We start from the raw sequence: 21,840 nt of genomic DNA on the forward strand, positions 1-21,840 counted from the left end.
AAAACAAGCAAAAATATGCCTTGGAGAACTTGTACAAGCTGGGGTGGATTATGTAACCAGGCAGACAGAACTGGCATTCTAAAGAGATTTACAAACATTTGACATTGTTTTAGCCATCTGAAATTGGTGAAGCTGGCAGCAGCATGAAATTATAAAATATCTGAATAACAGATTTAAAAAATGCTACATTCCACAAAATACTAGAACCTCTGACTGACAGGAGGACTCGAGCTTATTTTTTAAAATCTTCATAAAAAGAGAAGTGATGAGTTTAGAGAATAAACAAACTTTATTTTATAACAGTATTACAGAAAGCAAAATATCATTTAATACAACTTGAAGCTGCTAGAAATCTAATCTGGCATCGTAACTATACATGGGGGCAAAGCAAAGGAAAGAATGTTCAATACAGTTAATACGTCCCTATCAGGTCTCTGGCATCAGCTTTACTGGTGTAACTTTCTTATAACTGTCAAAAAAAAACCCCACCATGGCCCTACTCCTCCATCCCAGCATCCTCACACCTGTGAATCATCACACTATCTGAAAGAGATAACACTTGCTTGATAAACAAAAGGTCAGTTTTTACATGGAGACAAGGGGGTTTAATACAAAGCCAAGTGTTCTACACAGTGTTCAAATAATGGAAAGTATGGAAATTTGGACATGTTAAGAAAGAAAGCACTAAGGTTTTTAAGCTGCCTGAATATTTTAGTAGGAGGAAAGAAATCGCTGTCTCTCCCCTCCTGTTTCTGGAATGCTGCTGAAGAGCCCGTGTCTGAGAAGGATCGGCACTGTGGTGCGACAAGGGTCTTTGAACACAGTGCGTTGGTCAGTGAACTTCATCATAGTTCTCCAGTCTGCAGATTCCTGGACTTTCTGCTCCAAAGTAAAAAGTCACAGGACTGGAAAGTCAAAAGGGTTCATTATCAAAAAATAGCCCCAGTGAAATTTTCAAAACCTTAGAAAATTTTCATAATGTAAGAAACACTTTTAAATCTGCATTAACATTTTCTCATACAGTGTATTTACCGCAAACTGAAAACTCTGTAAATATTGACTTCTAAGAACCCAATGGGAAGCATCCGGAAGAAGGAAAGCCACTATCAAAATTAGTCACAGAGTCTCCTTTCCGCACAACAGCACCTGTTCCAGTGAACAGCACCGTACCAGCTGTGGCTGGCTTTGTTCACTATCATTTGATCAAAATGAGTCACAAAAAGCAGGTAGTTGTACACAGTAAACAGGAAACAAAAAACAAAACTCTCTAACTGAAAAAAAAAAAAAAGGAAAGAAAAGAAATAATATTTAGAAGTGGTTATAAAACAAAACAATATATTAAAATGCAAGGGAATGGTATAGACCAGAGCTGTTAAGGTAAGGTTTGGTGTTGGCATTTTAATTCTTCAGGTTTCTGGCCATTGTAACCAGTCGTAGTATAAATTCGCTGGAGCAGTGGTGTGGCATTAAGACTTGGAATGGTCAAAATTCTTCAGGTTCACAAAGTTGAATGTTGTCTATAAAATGAATTTCTAGGAGGAAAATAAAAGAAAGAGAGAGAAGGTTTAAATATTCCAAAGACAGAGGCTTGGGGAAAAAAATGTAAGATTCATTAAATTCCAAATGAAGTAATAGACAATTCCTATCTGCCTGGTTCTATAGTAAATAGTACTTTACCAGAAGACAAGCATGAGAATCTGATTCGCTCTTGAGGGCCTTAAAATATTCTGGAGGATTGACAAGCACACTGGAAACAAGTGGTAAGTAAGAATTTGACCAAAAATTTAACTATAAAACAGAGGTAATTCATATAGTAAAAATCTAAAAACTAGATTTTTAAAACCAATGTAGGTTTCAAAGTTAGCTTCAAGAAAGAAGGAAAAATAATTTTGACTTCATTGAAATGAATAAAAGGTGCCTCAGGCTGGGAGAACAGAATGAGGAAAGACCTAAGAAAGGGAGAAAGTATATGGTGTTAGGTTGGTGCAAGAGTAATTGCAGTTTTGCATTGTTAAAATTTGCCATTTGATACTGGAATAGATCCTTAAATAAATGCAGTTATGTTATACATCATTTTAATGTGCATTTCTTGCTGTATGTTTTTTGGTAATGACTTATTACTTGCTGTTTATATTTATTTTAGACTATAGAAATGATGCTAGACAAAAAACAAATTCAAGCGATTTTTTTTATTCAAGTTCAAAATGGGTCATAAAGCAGCAGAGACAACTCACAATATCAGCAACACATTTGGCCCAAGAACTGCTAATGAACATACAGTGCAGTGGTGGTTCAAGAAGTTTTGCAAAGGAGACGAGAGCCTTGAAGATGAGAAGCACAGTGGCCAGCCATCGGAAGTTGACAATCATCAATGGAGAGGATCATTGAAGCTGATCCTCTTACAACTACATGAGAAGTTGCCCAAGAACTCAACGTTGACCATTCTATGGTTGTTTGGCATTTGAAGCAAACTGGAAAGGTGAAAAAGCTCCATAAATGGGTGCCTCATGAGCTGACCAAAAATCAACAAAATCGTCATTTGGAAGTCTTAATTGGGTTGGGTTGCCACCAACCCAGTGGTGGCAAGTCTTAATTCTGTGCAACTGCAATGAACCATGTCTCAATCCAGTTGTGAGATGAAATGAAAAGTGGATTGTATACCACTACTAGCGAATACCACCTCAGTGGTTGCACAGAGAAGAAGCTGCAAAGCACTTCCCAAAGCCAAACTTGAACCCCCCAAAAAAGGTCATGATCATTGTTTAGTGGTCTGCTGCCAGGCTGATCCACTACAGCTTTTTGAATCCTAGTGAAACCATTACATCTGAGAAGTATGCTCAGCAAATTCATAAGATGAACCAAAAAAGCAATGCCTGCAGCCAGCACTGGTCAACAGAATAGGCCCAATTCTTCTCTACGACAATGCCCAACCATACATCGCACAACCAGTGCTTCAAAAGTTGAACGAATTGCGCTACCAAGTTCTGCTTCATCTGCCATATTCACCTGACCTCTTGCCAACTGACTACCACTTTTTCAAGTATCTTAACAACTTTTTGCAGGGAAAATGTTTCCACAACAAGGATACAGAAAATGATTTCCAAGAGTTTGTAGAATCCGAAGGCAAGGATTTTTATGCTATAGGAATAAATCATCTTATTTCTCATTGGCAAAAATGTGTTGATTGTAATGGTTCCTATTTTGATTAATAAAGATGTGTTTCAGCCTAGTTATAACTTTAAAATTCAGGGCCTGAAACCACATATTACTTTTGCACCAACATAACAGTCGAGTATACAGATTTGGGGTAGAGGACAGGAATGAATGAGGCGGGGGGTTGGGGTAGGGCTAGATAGGACAATGGAGAAATGGAAGTGATGGAGGCTAAGCATTGGTATGGTGAGTAATCAAAGGCAAGAAAAAAACACGAGATCTACTTTTTAATAACAGACTGAGAAGTATGAGCTTGATTTACTGGGCTGGCGGCAAAGTTAGTTCGGGTTTTTCCAGAAAGGTTCTTTGTGGCCAACACAATAAAACATAAAAATAATGAGTTCAGAAACAGCATTCAGACAAAAAATAAAAAACAGTCAACTGTCCATCTACTTCAATGACTTCAGTATGAGTCAGGGAACCAGGGGTGGCCCAGCTGACATAAGGCATGACAAACCCAGAGGAGGAGGAGCTTGGATCTAACTGGAGACACCAAAAGAGACTAACAGGTGTAGAATCTGGGTCCTCAAAACTAGGAGAATGAGAGGCCTAGAGCCTGGGTGAGGTCACAGGATTAGGGACGTAGATCAGCAAGTTTGGACCAATGGACATATGAGACCAACAGATGGAACTAGTCTCAAGTGAGTACGTCTTGAGGAAGCCAACTATCAAAGGTAGGTAGGTAGGTAGGAGAGTGGACTAAAATAAAAGTGGGCAGGGAGGCAGACAAAAGGTGAGGATGGTGCATTGTCTCTACAAGAGAAAGGAGTTTTAAGAAGGCAATTGTTTCACATTCTATTTCAGCTTGGTTGAAATTTTTGGCAAATGGTAGGTGATTAGAGAGGGCAGTGGAGAGCAGTAATTAATGTCCTTTCCAAGAGGCATTGGTCCAAAGTCAATTAGATTGTATGTTCTTTTGATTAGATAAAATTGCCTTGTTTTAATGAAAAAATTCCCCACCAATTAGATTTATCACAGATATTAGTATAGCCTCTTGATTATTCAGGACAGATTGCCTAATCGAATTCCCTGTTTCTCAAGTTGCTGTCTGCTCTAGGCTATTTCATTACTCAATAGGACTTCTACTTGATTCTAGGCAGGGGAAAAAAAAAAAAAAAATCAATGGAGAAAACAGTCTTCTTTTTTTTAGGTTAGTAATCATGAACAGAAACGTGGGGGGTGGTAAAGGGGTCAGCTAAAACTACCAATCAAACTTATTAGAGCGTAATGTGACCTTCAGGTGTGCTGTTTGTCTCTTCCTATTTTCTTTTTTTTTTTTGAGAGCTTGTAACTCAGTTTTGCTTAGTGAATGTGTATCATTTGTTGAACACAACTTCCACTCTGCCTAGCTTATGTTACAGAAAATGAACCCCTGACTTGACACTACTTGGAAGTCTTCATAAAGAATGAGAAGTAGTATTATATTCGCCACTTCCTTCACACATTTCCAGGACACTTTATTTCACTGAATCTGTTTTCACCGAAGATTAAATTTTTAATTTGTAAAAGAAAGCTAAAATTAAGTCTGCTTCAGTCATTAGCAGACAAATAAGAATCTAGGAATATGGAGAAACTGCATCAAAGAGATCTTGGTTTCAAAGAGCTTCAACATTTCTTGAAATATATGTAGCTAAAAATAGTTACCCATGTAAATCCAAATGTCATGTACTTTCATTTATCCACAATCGAACCATTAGAAAGTAAAATAAATCCATTTTTTTCTGATTAATAAGTATGACAAATGACAGCCTTAATGTACTCTTAGGATTCCCAACAACTTTCAGAATCAAAGAAAATTATTTTTATTGTAATTTTAATGTTCACTATATTTTTTTCTCATTCTTTAAAAAACTATAAATTCTTCTCACTACTGCACTTGACTAGTCTTAAAAAAAAAAAAAAAACTATAAATTGAGTAACTCTGAGTTAATTAGATATTCAATGTGTCAGAACATCGCAGTTCCTTACTGTTCTGGATGAACAGGAAGTAATTTATAGTATGAAAGATTCTATTTACACATTCACCTATCTTTTTAATAATTTTATTTATTTATTCATTTTTGCTGTGTCTTTGTTGCTGCTCAGGCTTCTCATTGCAGTGGCTCCTCTTATTGCGGAGTGTGGGCTCTTGGGCTTCAGCACTTGAGGCTCCTGGGCTCTAGAGCACAGGTTCAGTGGCTGTAGCGCACAGGGGCTTAGCTGCTCCATGGCATGTGAGATCTTCCCGGATCAGGGATCAAATCTATGTCTCTTGCATTGGCAGGTGACTTCTTTACCACTGAGCCAATCAGGGAAGCCCTCATTTTTTTAAATTGTGTTTTGCATTTAAACACATAAAGAAATATATTCCCAGGTACTAAACATCCAGCTTTTGAGCTGGGAAGGAGAAAAGGTGGGGATCACCAACGCCATTAATACACAAGCATCTGACATTAAAAATTTTTCTGTCTTTTTAGCAGGGGGGAAAAAAAAACAAAACCTTATTATTTGGCCATTTTAAACAAACTACATTTTGGGTCTAAATAATTTATTACATAGCCCAATCAATCTGAAACTAGGCATGGTTCTTCATGAAAATCTGTGCAAGTTTTAAAAGCTTTCTTAAGTTTCGATTCTATCTCACAGACACAGAATTCTGGTTGTCAATGCAAACTGACACACATTAATTACAGCATTAAGTCAACTTGCTTTCCCTTTTTGACCGTGTCAAAAAGTTTGGGTATGGTCCTAACAGTTAAGTATGAGCTATACTTTATGTATTTGAATTTTGGTCAAGTAAAAACAAAAAACCAAACTGCTATTTTCTTGCTTCAGTTTCCTACCCCTGGACTAGACAATGTCAGTGAACATGTCTAACTAAGTCACATTCCCTAGCCTGTGCCCCCCTCTATCAGTCAATGAGAGACTAGATCAATGCAGCCTTTTCATCTGATTACAGGTCTAATTCTGCATTTCAATTTTTCAAGCATACACACTGGTTGTCTACTTGACCTTAAGTCTTCATGTAGGGTCCAGAGAATTCTTAAATTTATCTTTCTCAGTGTGCCTGATGACTGTGGGCAATCAGTCAAGCACGGTGCTACAAAATTATCTGAAAAGCACAAACTTAAGAGTTTCCAGAGATGGGGGTTCACATGGCCTCAATCTTGAGGATCTTCTACTCCAGAAATGGATTCAGTACATAGCAAATATGCACTTTAAAAGATCATCCTAAATGACGAGTGGTAAAGCACTCATCCAGAGGGGAGTCTCAATAAAAAGGCAAAAGTGTGGCTTTTATCTAACACAAAATAATGCAAGAAAATATAAAACCTTTCAGGATAATGATGATTCAATTATTATACCATAGGGCAGTAATATAGCTGAGATTTTAAAAACATGAGTAAATTATAGGTACATATGCAACGATTTCAATAAAAATGAGGTGCATGTACTCAAGTGTGAAACAGTTTTAAATATGATAGTTTATGAATTTCAGTTATTTCTAAAGTTTCATTTTTGTCTTCTTTGGCTCTCAATTTGCATTTTTAAATTTTAAAACAGAATTTTCATTGTAAGACTATAAAATCATAGAGCCAAAAAACACAAGTATGATAAATAATCTACTTGGTTAGAACAAGAAATAGTCAGTTCTTACAATGGTTGTATTACCACTATAATTTAGACCCACCAGTTCTCAAAGTGTGGTCTGTAGACCTTGGGGGCCACCATGATTCTTTCAGAGGGTTATAAAGTCAAAGCTATTTCATAATCTAAGACACTATTTGCCCCTTTCACGGTGTGAACTTTCACTGATGGTGCAGAAACAATGGTGAGTAAACCTGCTGACATCTTAACACAGATCAAGGGAGTGACACCAAGCTGTACCCAAAGTCACCGCACTCTTTACCACCAAGCACTCACAGTGAAACAAAAAGCAAGCCAGTCAGTTTCTCTCAAGGATGTCCTCGGTGAAACGGGAAAAAAATATCGTTTTTTCTTACATCTCCAACCCAGAGTACATCTTTTTAATATTCTGTGCGATTAAATGGGAAGTACGCATAATACATTCCCTCTGTATACAAACATGCAGCGGATGTCGGGAAGGAAACTGAATTCACATGAATGGGTGAATTGTGAGCGGAAACCACTCTGGCATTGGATTTCTGGCACGTATTTTCTTGAAAATGATATAAGTCACTTCACAGAAAACAGTTGACAGAACTTGATACCAATGATAAAATTCAAGTTTTCCTGTGAAAATGATAATTTTGGAAAACTGTATTTTGGGCCCCTTGAGCCTGATAGCTTCTCTATATTTAAAGACTCTTCTAATGAGATCAGCGGCAACCACAGATCTTTTTACTGTCTTAATCATTTTGCCTTTTCCAGGATGGCATCTAGTTAGAATCATACAGTACATGGTACCTTCTCAGACAGGCTTCTTTCACTAGGTGATTATTTTTAACTTAATATTTTGAAAACTATTTGATTTGTAAATGGCAAATTTTAATCAATAAAATTCACATAAAACACTCTTTGGACTACTTCAGTAATTTTTGTGTGTTCCTGAGATCTTTGCTTGAGAACTACACCTATGAAATCCGCTTCCTGACCTACTGCTGTTTCCTCCTCTCACAGATATTTGTGTGACTGCTGAACAGAGAAGGAGAAATGAAATCTAGTGTCTTTTCCTTTTCAGTCAAATGGCGCAAAATACCTCTTCCACAAATTATTCCGCAAAATACCTCTTCCACAAATAATTTGCATCTTTGGGTTTGCCTGAATACATGAATGCTGTGTGGAGGCCATTTTTCTCATGAGGCTTGCATGAGGGTTTTCTTCCAAGCTAACAGTAATCTTTCTGTTAGAGCCTTTATGCACAGTCACTCTCCCTAAAGCATTACTACAAGGGGCAATTTTGGAATATCCTGTCAAATGAAAGCAACATCAATTCTACCTCATTTTTAAACATAATTATTCTATAAAATCTATAAAAGTTTTACTTGTTCACTTAGCTACATATTGTAGCTGCAGCCTCAAAGCCATTCTGTCCAAAATACATTTTTCTACAACGAGGTGTGCTTCGGTTACTGAATCGGGCAAAAGTTCATTCAGGTTTTCGTATGACATCTTACAGAAAACCTCGAGCAAATTTTTTGGTCGACGCAATCCACTGGTGGGAGTCTATATTTGAAAGATTCCCACTGTGAATCCCTCAGAGCAAAGCAATATGCAGTGTGGAGTTAAACTGACTGAAGATCAGCTCTGGCTTTGCCAGCCGCCAATGGTATGACTGGGTGAGGGACTACCTCTTTAGGCCTCAGTGTCGTCATCTACATCCAAGTGACTGTAAGAACTAACTGAAATAATACACGGTAAAGTCCTTCAATAAAGCTCAGCACAGAGTAGGCTCTCAGTAAATGTGAGCTAATAATATTACTATGGGTTTTCACATATACCTTATTCCTGGTTTTACTTCCAAACTCAATTCAATTCTACTCTTAAAGACAAACGTCCAGTTCTGTTTTTCCATTAATAATTGCCTGAACCAATATAATGATTTCTTTACAGAGTACTTCAGTCAGTCAAACATTCGTTCAATCTAATCCTGCACACCACTGATAAAGGATGGTGCTAAAATGCTCTTCTTCTTTGCAAATTACCCACAGAGCAAAGTCTAAACTAAGATACCATGGAGTACCCTTGTCATTTGCCTTTGACAATCTGTCCAGCCCCCACTGGGAACTCAACCCCCAGCCACAACGTAGGATCTGCTTCTCCTGACGTCTGGCCCATGGTTTTCCGTTGTGCTCTTTCTTCTCTGCCCCATATGTGTGCCGATCCTCCCCACACTCAGCACATAGGAAGTGTCCTGTTGCCTTCATGGGGAGGTCTTCCCTGACCTGCCAGTCAGAACCAGTTTCTCCTGTCAACTTTCATAGCCCTTTCTCAAGGCTTCTCTTAAAACACTTTTTTTTTTTCACCATGTATGTTATTTGTACACTTGTTCCTATGCATTTACTTTTCTCACAACTATCACAGTCCCTTGGATGTGGTATGTTCCCAATATACAATAATGAATCCATGAATGAAGTAACAGGGACTAACCCACAAGGCAAGGCTGAAAGGCAAGAGCTTGGGAGGGAAAACACAAACAGAATGGTATTATATCTCCAGGAACAAGGCATTACTGGCCTGTCCTCACCATCGGTTTCAACTGCTGATTTAAGTGGAAAAAGTTCAGGCTCATTTTCCTGCTCTCTTTTGTTGAATAACTACTACTGAGATATCCCAGGAGGACTCTTAGTTCTTTAAAAAAACTAGTTTTCCTGAATTTCTGAAGCTTTGACAAAGATTTCTAAGAGTAGTTAGTATTTGGCCCTAAAGCGAGAGGCAGGTCTTTTGGTTCACTCTGCTGACTTCAAATCTTGTAAGAACTTGATTTGAAAGCATTCCACAAAATCTTAAAGCCTCTTTTAAATAACAAGCAGACTATGGTAAGGTTACATTCAATATTGTCAATCTTAGGTTCACAAGTGGGGATGAGAAAAATTTCTCTAATCAAATCAAACAAAATAAAAGTTGTACTAAAAAAAAAAGTAACAAAACTCTTTTATCGTTTAGAAAAACAGTTTTGAAATATATATGGCTGAAATTCACTTAGTATTTGTTTTGTATTTTCCTTAAATAGGAACATTAATGGGACTCAAAAGAATTCATCTTTAGACTCAACTCCCTCATTTATTAACGTTCTTTTTTCTTACCTTTTCAGCATTCAGTCTGTTATTTTACACTTACAGGACAGCTCAATTGGGAATGGCCACATTTCAAATGCTCAAGAGCCACATGTGCCCTACTGGACAGAACAAGACCAGATTCTCACTTTGCTCTAAAGCTAACTAAAGTATTTTGATGTATGACAGTAAAATAAATGTAGGGCCAACATGTCCTGGGAATATAATCCTCAAGAACACAGGAATATCTTAAGAACATACAGAAACTTATTAATTTATCCCCCCAGGAAAATTTCCTCCTAATCCACCCACAAAATTAATTAAAATTTAAAATTACTATTTAAAAACTAGTATCTGGGATGTCTAACATTAGATAAGTTCTTGAAACAAATGAAACTCTACTCAGCTCTACACATGATGGTATTTTATGATTCTTGCCTAGAACTGACCTCTGACAAATCACTTCAATCTCTAGGGTTGTGGGGGGAAAGAAGATGCTCTATGTGAAGTTTTAAATTAAATATTCTTTTAATTTCCATCCTCTACAATACACCCCTGCACTCGGGTATAATAAAGTCACCACCTCCATATTCCTCAAAGGCCGGGTTGGGGGGGTAACATATAAGTAGGGAGACGGGGACCAGGACCCCTAAATGAAGAGATGGGAAGGAGACTTGGAGGGCTTGTTCTCCTCCCGAAGTGGCAGCACCTCCTGAGCCACTGTGGCCTTGAGAGAAAGCAGGCTCTGACGTTTTTAGAATCACTGGGTATCTTCCCATCTTAAGCATCAATAATTCAAGTTCTATAACATGCTAAACATTCAAGTTTGTTTGGGCTGAAAAACAAACCAAAACTCTGGATATTGTCTGTGTGTCTCCAATTTGTTAATTTTGTCTTGTCTTCACCCTCTCTTTTTAGCGCCATTTAAAATTATAATGAAAAACTGGAGAAAACATGCAGCATTTGTGACTAAGGGATCAATATTCTTAACAATTCTGTAAGAGATCAAAGATGATAAACACTTGAATAGAAGGGAATACCTATCCACTCCAGTATTCTAACCTGGGGAATTCCATGGAAAGAGGAGCCTGGTGGGCTACAGTTCATGGGGTCCTAAAGGGTTGGACAAAGGACACAAAATGGCAATTCAAAGAAATGCAAATTGTGTTCATGCACACATATGTAAACATATATATGTGTGAATAATACGTGTATTCCCTAGTAATGAACAATAGTGATTTAAAAATACTCTATCCTCACAGTTTAAAAAAGGGACGGGACAAATGCTCTTTTCTCACCAGGTTGTCAAAGAGTTTTTAAATGTCATACAATCTTTAGTGTTGGTGAGTGTCCAGGGAAACCGGGAGACTCTTAAGCTGCTAGTGGATGTCTAACTCTGCAGAACCTCTAAGGAAGACAGGTGGGAAATATGTCAAGAAGAAACTTGGTGTTTCGTGGCACACCAACTCTAATTTCTAAAAGTTCGTCCTAGAGAAACAATGAAATTCATGGCCTCAAAATGTACATACAACTACAATCTTTGCAGCTGTGCATTAACTCGTGAAAACTGAGAAATTAGTCTAAAGAGCCATTAATAAGGGTCAAGGAAGCCGTCCTGTGTCCATTCGATGGCTGTTGGAAATTGATCAGATAATGATGGGCAAAGTTACCTACAATGTACTGTGAAGACACTGTGTACCATGGAGAAAAACGCCAGATAGATAGAATAGACAGACAGAATCAACAGGATTGACCTAAATGAATAGAGACGTGAAAACACATGTGCGAGTGCATCTGAGTGTGTTCACACACATATACACTGTGGAAAGGGATTATCTATCTCTAGGAGCAGAGTGATTTTATGGGTCACTTACATTTTCTACCACCTTTCCCTTTCAAAAAATTATGACTGCCTCTCCTTTTTTATTACCAGAAAAAAACAGTTTCATTTGCAAAAACAACAGTCAATGATGATTCTGTCCTAGAGCAAACCCTGGGGAATCAGACTCCCAGGTGCTAATATATGCACAATGGCAGAGGCATCCACTGCCTCCTCTGTGGGGAAGTTCAAATATACTGGAAGTAACCCATTGGTAGCACCTGCCAGATTCACAAATGTTAAATGGAACATTCTACAGCATTCCCCAGTGAAAACTGGCAGTGCCTGAAACTCACTAAATCCAAATTGACTTCTCATTTCTATGTAGAAGTCTTCATTTTAGGTTTAACTTGCATTGAAAACTAAACTGTAATAAAACGCTAATTGGGGGGTACAAGACTAGTACAACTAGGTAAACAGAATAAAATAAGAATGCAGTAAATACAATGGGAACTGATATGCCTGAAACATCCCTGGCTCTTGAACTGAAGAGAGTCATCTGGAAGCTAATAGGCTGGTGCTTCTCTTTCAAGGACAGCGAGACACTCACATGTAAATGAGTAGCTTGTGATCCGTCGGAGCTCTGTTCAGCCAACACCGTCTCTCTCTCATCAAGGTAGTTAGACACTTGATGCTAACTTCTTGTTTGGCTTTTCAAGTTCATTTTGAAACCGTGAACATCACCCTGACTCTGAAATGCTGGTTGGAACACAATATCATCTTGCTTAGAAACTGGTGTTCATGGATGCATGCTAGCCAGAGAGCAACACCACTAACTCAAGACTTGTTATTTATTGTGGATCAGTTGGGGCCTGGAACTCAGGGGCCATTGGAGAGGCTCAAAGGAATGAGGCATGTGCCAGGTTTTTAGTGAGCACTGCACTAGCTTTGGGGGCTCTGTCAGACCGACACGCTCCAGCTTCTCAGATGAAGGCAGGCAAGGTGGATGGAAAAGCAAAAGGGCAAAAGGCCCAATTACTGAGCTTTCCCGCTTCCTGAAATCACTGTGTAAACCCTGTTTCCTCAACCTGTTATCGGCTCCCTCTCCACTATGTGACTGAAGTAGCTCTGACAAAGCCCTCAGGCTGACTCTGGACCCCCAATTCCAAAGGAACATGTATCTGGTTTCTTTAATGACATATTTACACTCTCCTTCTTGGAGTTAGCTTCTCTTGCAGCTTTTGTGGCACCCTTTCCTCCCTGTTTCTATCTTCTTGCCATCTGACTCCTCCTCCTAGAGCTCCTCTAGTCCCCAGACCCCAACTCTCTGACCTGGTCCTGGGTAGCGACACTCAAACCAAAGGCTTCATCAGTGGACAACACATTCAGATGTGTCCACCTCCTATTTTGAAGCCTACAGTGGTCTCTCTCTCTCTGAAAGCTCTTGGCTACTTCTGGGACCTCTCCATGGAGATATTCCACATGCATCTCAAACTCAGCATCTCTGGGGTTGAGAATTCTAAATTTTTATTTGACTTTTTAAGAACAAAAGGGTTCATGGCTGGCCTTCTACGTTACAAAAAGTTCTTACAATGTGCCTTATTAACAAATTCTCTGTAACTTCTATTGCCTCCCCCAGTTTACAGATGGCAGAACTGAGACACAGTGAAATAAAATAAGCTGCCCACATCACACAACTATGAATTGGATTTGAACCCTGCAAAACTGCTGTTACGCTTTCTCTTGACACTCAGACTATCTGGTAAATTTCCGATTAAGCATAGCCTATGTGTGTGTGTGTAAGTCGGAGCCTTATATATTCACTTCCAAGCTTCCACTATAATTCCCATGAGAGTTGCCTCTCCTACAGTACCAGACAATGACAACAGCAACATACGCTTTTGCTTTAAGACAACTACACTGAGAGAACCGGGCATATGGCACACGACAAATGAAAAATAAAACTCGTGTGTTCTACGATTAAAATTACAGGTACCACCAACCACCCACTTGCCCAAGAGAGAAACCTGCGCATTATCTGGGCTTCTCCCCAGCTCCTGCATCCTCCCAACTCACTAACTTCCATATCCTCATGCAAACAGTCAACAAGTCACAAACTTTATCTCCTTACTGTTTCTCAAATACAAAGGAACACCCCATAGCTTTTCAGGATAAACTTCAGCCTCTTCTGATTGGCTACTACAACTATTTATAATCAGGCCTCTGCCTCTCTGCCCCACTCATCTCCCATGACTCTCCTACAAGTGCCCTGCAAGGCTGCTGCACAGCATTTTGCACAATTCCTGGAGTGCTGGGTTCGCAGAATCAGATCATGCTGGCTCGTGGATGGCCCCCTTCCACTCCTTTCTTCATTGGGCCAATTCCAATTCACCGTGACATTCAAGAGAAGCCACCTCTGATGCCTCAACCTGATTCTGAGATCTTGTCTCTATTTCCACCAAATCCAGTCCAGAACCTATCAGAAAACTTGAGACTCTATTCTGCTGTGAGTGCAGACCTTGTTTGATTTGAAATCTCCATGGTAAAACAGCAGTTAACACTAATGAGCCTTCCAGCATATCTGTGTAATGAACAACAACAGAGAGAACAAAATGAGAGAATAGATGAGAGACCGCTCCATCATTTCATCCTTTGGCCACCCACCGCTGTCAGCAAAAAGCAGGCGTCATTCACTTTTTCATCCTCCATCAATGATTACTCAAGGAGTCCGAGAGGCTCATTTGAAGGCTGAGTTCACAGAGCTGATGGTGCCAGCTGAAGCAGGATTGGGAGCTACCCCTCCTGGGGCTCATTCTTTCTGAGTCCACACAGATCACCCCACCAAGCCTGGGTTCTTCTCCCTCCTCATTAGGACCAGTGTCGGACACCATTCTACCAGAGACAAGGTCAGCAGCATCGTGTATCCATCTGAAACCTCATAAATACACAGTTAGGATAAGATGGTAAGGGACAGTAGTCCTTAGGAGGACATAAGAACGATGCAAGGTTTAGGGAGGCGCTCCTCTAAGTACTTTCTTGTTCACGGAGCCGCATTTAGCTCCTCGGCCTCAAACGCCCGGCTAGGGGAGGCAGACTGGGAGTTTCATCGGCACGTTGTTCTTTGACCATTTTTCCATCCTCCACACCCCACTTTCAATGCTTGATCAACAGGTCAGACTACTCCAAAGGAAGAGGTCAGGTTAAACCAGGAGGAGAGCTTTTCACTCCTGAAAAGGGAGACAGGGCCAATATACCACAAACAATACTTTCTTCTTCTTCTCTGATGTTGAAATACTCTCTTGGTCCTCCTCTTTGTCTCCACTGACCTGCTGCCTCTATGGGATTCTGGCAGGGCAGCCAGAGGGTAGCTGAAGCAGTGGAAACACATTCTTCCCAGCCCTGACAGTCATCAGCAAAGGAAATTGTTCAGGTGTGTGTGTGGCCAGTTGGGAATGGAGATGCTAAAATGACTTTGAGACACACTGAGGTAGCTCTCATTTGTCCTTCAGATTTCAACTCAAAACGGAGCTTCTCAAGTAATTGCCTAATCTGGTAACAGTTCAAACTCTCTACTTTTTTCCCTTATACTATTTCCTTCAGAGCATCTGTGAGATATGCAATTACACCTTGTTTATTTGTTAATATTGACACCTTCCCTCCTGGAGTGGATTCTTCCAAAGGAAGGGGACCACGACTGTTGTCTACCAATTGACAATCTGAACTCTCACTGCCTAAGCTATCCTAGCACCTTTTGGCACTTGTTAAATATCTTTTCGATGACTGAATGAATTTTCCTAAATTTGTCTAGCTTACCCACCTTATATGTGAATTTATACTTTAACCGTCTAAATCTATTTAATAACGATGCTTATAAAAGATGATCTCTGAGACTGGCATACTTCAAAGGCTATGTGTGTGTGTGTTCACTGCACAAGTGAATACAAGATGCCAAGAATAATCCAGAACAGCCAAGACATGCTTGAAGAAAACGACCTGGCCGCGGGGGGGGGGAGGGTGTGTTATCCTACCAGATATAAATTCTAATTTTAAAGCTATATGGCATTGGAGTAGGGGTAGGCACAGACTGATGGAAATGAGTGTGCTCAGAAACACACTCATGCTTGTAAGAAACTTGCTCTCTGACCTGCAGACTACATGGGGTAAGGGTCGGCTCTTCAGTAGAGGGCTGGAACATTGGCTACAAACAAATCACTGTTTTCTAATCACACAGAAAAAATTTCAGATAGATTAAGGATTGATTCATGAAAGGCAACATTGAAATTTCTGAACTGAAAATATCTTTAACACCTCAGGGTATGGAAAAAGCATACACCATAAAGGAAAGTTTGATGGCTCAACTACATTAATGTATTAAATGCTACATTCAGTATATTAACATACTGACCTCTGTTAATAATAAAAGATAAACCACAAACCTGAAGATTCTTGCAACACATAAAACTGACAGAAGATTAGTGTTCAGAATCTATCAAGAAGCAGTAAAACCAAGAAAGTTATACAGCATTAAGTTACATGTCACTATATGTCGTAAGTTGTACACGTCATTTCATATCTATCACATTGGCAAAAATGAGTTAAGTCAGAAGGGAGGCTGTGTTCTGGTAGGACCCCTCACTTCCCACAATGGGAGAGCACTGGGCCTTGCCACGATGAGGAAGACGTGGTCTGTGACACGCCCTTCCAGTGGGGACCTCTCTCTCAATTGATCAATGTATGGATCACTTTAAAAAGAAAAATGCAATCTTAGTTATATGTGCTGTATAATAAAACCTGCTTTTCAAAATCCTAATACACACACAATTAGGAACACTTCAGTTCAGTTCAGTTCAGTCGCTCAGTCGTGTCCGACTCTTTGCGACCCCATGAATCGCAGCACGCCAGGCCTCCCTGTCCATCACCAACTCCCGGAGTTCACTCAGACTCGTGTCCATCCAGTCAGTGATGCCATCCAGCCATCTCATCCTCGGTCATCCTCTTCTCCTCCTGCCCCCAATCCCTCCCAGCATCAAAGTCTTCTCTAATGAGTCAACTCTTCGCATGAGGTGGCCAAAGTACTGGAGTTTCAGCTTTAGCATCATTCCTTCCAAAGAAATCCCAGGGTTGATCTCCTTTAGAATGGACTGGTTGGATCTCCTTGTAGTCCAAGGGACTCTCAAGAGTCTTCTCCAACACCACAGTTCAAAAGCATCAATTCTTCGGCGCTCAGCTTTCTTCACAGTCCAACAAAGAATTCTTTAACGCAGCTTTTAACGGCAATATGTATTTTTGTCATCACGTGGAAGCACCACAATGTATAACCACTCCCTACTGCTGGCCATTTCGATTGCTTCAAATTTCTTGCTAGCATGTATAAAAATGTGATAGTCCTGAAGGTAAGTATTTGGATACATCTCTGCTTATTTAAGAAACTCCTCGCAGTAGTTCAAGTGGTAAGCAGGTTTAATATAAGGTTTTGCCAAATTGCCCTCCAGGAAATATTACTAATTTATATACCAGCGGAAGTATAGTTTCCCTTCCACAACCTCCCTAACTCTCGCTAATATAAACTTTGCCACATTTAGAAGTGAATTTTTCATGTGTACTGATTTAGGTAATAATGAGGCTAAACACTTTTTGCTTAAGTTTCTACATGGTTTACTTGCTTAATCCTCTGCTTTTTTTTTTTTTTAAACTTAAGTGAGTGAAGTGAAAGTTGCTCAGTTGTGTCCAACTCTTTGCGACCCCATGGATTATACAATCCATGGAATTCTCCAGGCCAGAATACTGGAGTGGATAGCCATTCCCTTCTCCAGGGGATCTTCCCAACCCAGGGATCGAACCCAGGTCTCCCGCATTGCAGTCGGATTCATTACCAGCTGAGCCACAAGGGAAGGCCCCCTTTTTTTTTTTTTTTTTCACTTAAGTGTTTACATTTTTTGATGACACATAAATGACAGTATATTCCTTTCTCTGCCAGGCATACTGAACTTATTACTTACCCTTTAATTTTGTTTTTGTTGGTTTGGCTCAAATTGTAAATATTTCTGTAGTCAAAGCAAGCTTTCCCTTTATGTCCCTTCTCTGATACACAATTATTCTTAATGTCCACATTTAAAAGACTTAACTCATCTTGCCCTTGGGCCCCTACAATAAAAGTCCCTCATCTAAACAATGGCAATAGCATCTTTCTCAGAGAGTCACTGTGAACACTCAGATAATTTCTACTAATGTGCTTTACAAAATAGGACAGAAACACATATATGTTGACTAGCAGCAGCTCTCGACACATGGCAGTTATCCCCACCACATGAGGCCTGTTGATCCCCAGAGTTTATAATTCACTGAATGCAGGTCGCCTGACAGGTGAACTTGGGGACGATTAAGACTGCAAGATTGGGCGGACTGTAGGAGACAGGCACGGTGATGCAGGCATGCCTTTCCGATCACTCAGCAGGTTCAGGGACACAGCACAGATGGCGGGCCTCTTACCTTACTCTTCCCCCTCCTCCAACTCGGTTTCTTTGTGCACCACCACCCTCGTGACCGACATGTCGGGGTGCTGCTCCCTGGCTTCCCTGATGGCCTGGGCCAGCGCCTGCGGGGTCAGGAGAGAGCGTGGTGAGCAGAGAAAGAGGTTCTTTTTCAGGGTGGCAATGCACGAGCACACTCATCACCTGCGTTCCAGCCTCCAGCAAAAAGCAATGCTTTCATTGCTTTATCTGAGGAAGCAAGATCTGAAATGGCCTCCTTGTTCATTTTAGAGAGTCCATCTCATTTCCCCAGATTTCCCATTTCTCCCATCCATTTCCAGATAACAATTCACGGAGGAGAAACACTCTGGCCCTGAATTCTACCCAGCCCTGCACTGATACATGATACATTGAGACACGGAGAAAACAGATCTTCTCTGATCTCAGAATTTTCATCCGTTACCTGACACTAACGCTGAGATTGTAAAGATCATGTTAAGGCCTGCTGTATGGACCGAAGGAATGACTAAAGCCTCCGGCACGCTGTCTGCCCTCCACACTTTAGTGATACTTATAGTTATCTAGTTGCCTCACCCACCCACCCGCCCACCCTCCACATGCCCCCCAGCACAGGACCAGGCTCAGCTCATCTTTTCCCTCTTAGGCTCTCAGTAATTGCTTGAGGAATGTTGCGGGGGGGGGGAAAAATATCTATCAACTTCCAGGACAAAGAACGATTAAAACTGCAAGCAACAATGACGACAATCAGTTAAAAGCTAAAGAGGAGAGAGACTAATCTTTAGGTAATAAAACATGGCTCCCTCTTTTACATGGAAACAGTGAAGGTGCAAAGGTTAATGGGCTCTCTCAGGGCCACCTTCCTGCGGGGCTGCAGGGCCGGAGAAGGACCTGAGCCGCCACTCCTTTGGTTCATGGGCCCTTTTCTAGACCTGGCTATGAGAAAGCAGACAGGGTTTCTCTGTGCTTGATCAGAAACTAAACTGCATATATAGATTATATACAAAGTGGAAAGATCCTATTTTTCAGAGGGAAAGGTGTTTAAAGAGGTCTTAGAGAGAAAGTAAAAGAAAACCCACACAGAACAGTACTCTTCTAGCACACAACTGGAAAACAAAAAAAGAAGTCCTACTAGGAGAGAGAGTTGTATCTCATCAGGAAAACAGGCCTTTGAAAACAGCAGCAGAATTTCTTCCGACTCTGTCACCTGCCTTCAAGGACAACTGCATTTCTTGTTTGCAACACTGTTTCTGTCAGCTAGAAGGTTACAGAACAAAACCCTGAGCCACAGAACAAAACCCTGAGCCTCCTTCCACAAAGAAAGATAAAGCTAACAAAAGATTGTTTTTTATGCTGCAAGTTTTTTACTCAGCTTGGAAGGCACTTGAAGGTGCTTCAGTTCCTACTGGGGAACAAATTCTGGTGACTCACCTGTGCTGGGACAAGAGAGAACTTATGGGATCAGGCTTCCATTTGAGCCGCAGCACAACTGCTTGTCATATCGGGAGAGAAGGCAGCCGGGAGGGTGGGAGTGGAGTGGGGACCTGGTCTCAGAGCAGGACAGAAAGTGCTGCCACGTACCGACTGCAGTGTGAATGCAGAAGGAGACCCAGTACAGCAGGGGGCCTCTAAGTCTGTGTGCCTGTGCAGAGGGAAGGGGGAGACTCAACAATCAACACTTGATCTACTCCCAGCTGGTCTGCGGAATCCCATCTGAGAAAGGCCAGCTCTGACGGGGGCCAACGTGGCTACAACCAACTTCTCAAGACACTTTGAATTTATGTTCGTTATAAAGGTCTGCCTGGGCTTCCCTGGTGGCTCAGATGGTAAAGAATCTGCCTGCAATGCAGGAAACCCAAGTTTGACCCCTGGGTCGGGAAGATCCCCTGAAGAAGGAAATGGCAACCCACTCCAGTATTCTTGCCAGGAGAATTCCATGGACAGAGAAGCCTGTAGGGCCTCAGTCCATGTGGTTGCAAAGAATCGGATGCAACTGAGCAACCAATACTTTCACTTTCTTTCACAAAGATCTGCCTACATTAAACCAGTGCACTTGTTAAAGAGGAAATATACATGATACCCAAGAGAAAGTGAAATACACGAAACACACTTTAATTAGCTGAAAAGTAGGGAAAATGGAAAACTGCTATTATCATCTTCAAATGCATTTGAAATCAGTCTTCCTTTAGTTCCTTTCCTTCCATAACATCAGTACATATAATAAAATACTGTAAAATGTTAATGTATTATGGCAACAATCAAGACTGTGAGAAAGCTATCACATCACATTGCCAAGTTGAGAAGTTATTTTATTAGAAAGGAAACACTCTGCCATCTTGTTCCTCCCTCCCTGGTTCAGAGCTGAGAGCCATCAGGTGTAGAACTTGCAAAGTGAGTTTCTATAGAAGCATGCCTCTTTCATTTGCCAACACAAAAAAAGATTCCTTTTTTTTTCCTATCTTGCTCAGATGAAGGATTTCCTTCCACTATTAAAATTCTTCTGATGTAGGCAAGGAACTGAAAAAGGTGCCAATGACATGAAAGTCACTGCATGATCAACCTCAGTTTTTGCCAGGGAAGTGATTTTCCTTCTTTACTTTTAAATAGTTTCATAGTCTCATTCACAGGCTTTAAGGGGAAAGCAAATACACCATGAGCTTTGGATAACAAAGCACAGCAGAAGCCACAATTACATTTACTCAAAAAAATTTTAAACTTTAAAATTTTTCATTAAAAGTTATGAAAAGGGTAAATTTCTCTTCATTTGGATACCTGACCTCATTTTTAGTTTTTTTTTTTTAAACTAGAGTATATAGTTTCAGATGTACAGAAAGTGATAGATATCCATTTTTTTCCAGATTCTTTTCCAATTGCTTATTACAAGACACAATATAGTTCCCTGTGCTATACAGTAGATCCTTGCTGTTTACCTGTTTATACAGAGTAGTGTGTGTGTTAATCCCAACCTAATTTATCCTTCCCCCTCCCTCCTATTTCAAAATGGGCTAAAACAGAACATCATACACACAAGGTGTGTGTCCTCAGAGCAACAGCTAAAGCTGTGATGCATCATCGTGACTCTTTTTTAACGGAAGAGTTAAGAATGTGTGTTATTTTGGAACTGACATTTCAGGCTGTGTTTTTAATATCTGCTGTTCAGAAGCAGTATCATCTAGATTTTAGTTTTCAGGTTAAAGCAGGACAAAGAAACACACATAAAATAAAACCTGAGAGTAATTCATCAAGAGAAAAAGTGGCGTTTAAAGTCTGAAAGGCCTAGTGCAGTGGAGAGAGAGCACGGAGGAAGCAAAGGCTGAGAGAAGGCACTGATTCCCACCTTCCATCATGCCAAAGAATGTAGGCTCTTGCCCAGCACACATTCAGCAAAGGCTGAGTGGGAGTCCCAGAGGGAAACAGACTAAGCATAGGGTTTCTTCAAACTTAAGGTCAGAGCAATTCAACACTTAGTGAAGAGAAGCAGAATAAGTCCTCTATATAGGAAACCAGAGGCTTGGTCTCCACACAGGTAATTCACTTCCTAGTAGTAATGAAGAGACACACGTACGGTCATATACTAGGAATCCCCACTACTAAGTCAAAATAG

At 40.3% G+C, this 21,840-nt stretch overlaps 1 protein-coding gene across 10 annotated transcripts in view; it reads right to left on the reverse strand.

The window, feature by feature from the left end:
• Nucleotides 1-266: 266 nt before the first annotated feature.
• Nucleotides 267-21,840, reverse strand: part of EPB41L2 (erythrocyte membrane protein band 4.1 like 2) — a 207,269-nt gene continuing 185,695 nt past the window's right edge. For all 10 annotated transcript variants that reach the window (XM_040239212.1, XM_040239218.1, XM_040239217.1 and 7 more), the window contains 2 exons: nt 18,238-18,343; nt 267-1,532 (listed from right to left, as the gene is read on the reverse strand). In XM_040239212.1, coding sequence (XP_040095146.1) covers nt 18,239-18,343 — 105 coding nt within the window. In that variant the 3' untranslated portion in view covers nt 267-1,532; nt 18,238. The remainder of the gene's footprint in view (nt 1,533-18,237; nt 18,344-21,840) is intronic.

Source organism: Oryx dammah, unplaced genomic scaffold (genome assembly GCF_014754425.2).
Source record: "Oryx dammah isolate SB20612 unplaced genomic scaffold, SCBI_Odam_1.1 HiC_scaffold_4, whole genome shotgun sequence".
NCBI classification, from domain to species: domain Eukaryota; kingdom Metazoa; phylum Chordata; class Mammalia; order Artiodactyla; family Bovidae; genus Oryx; species Oryx dammah.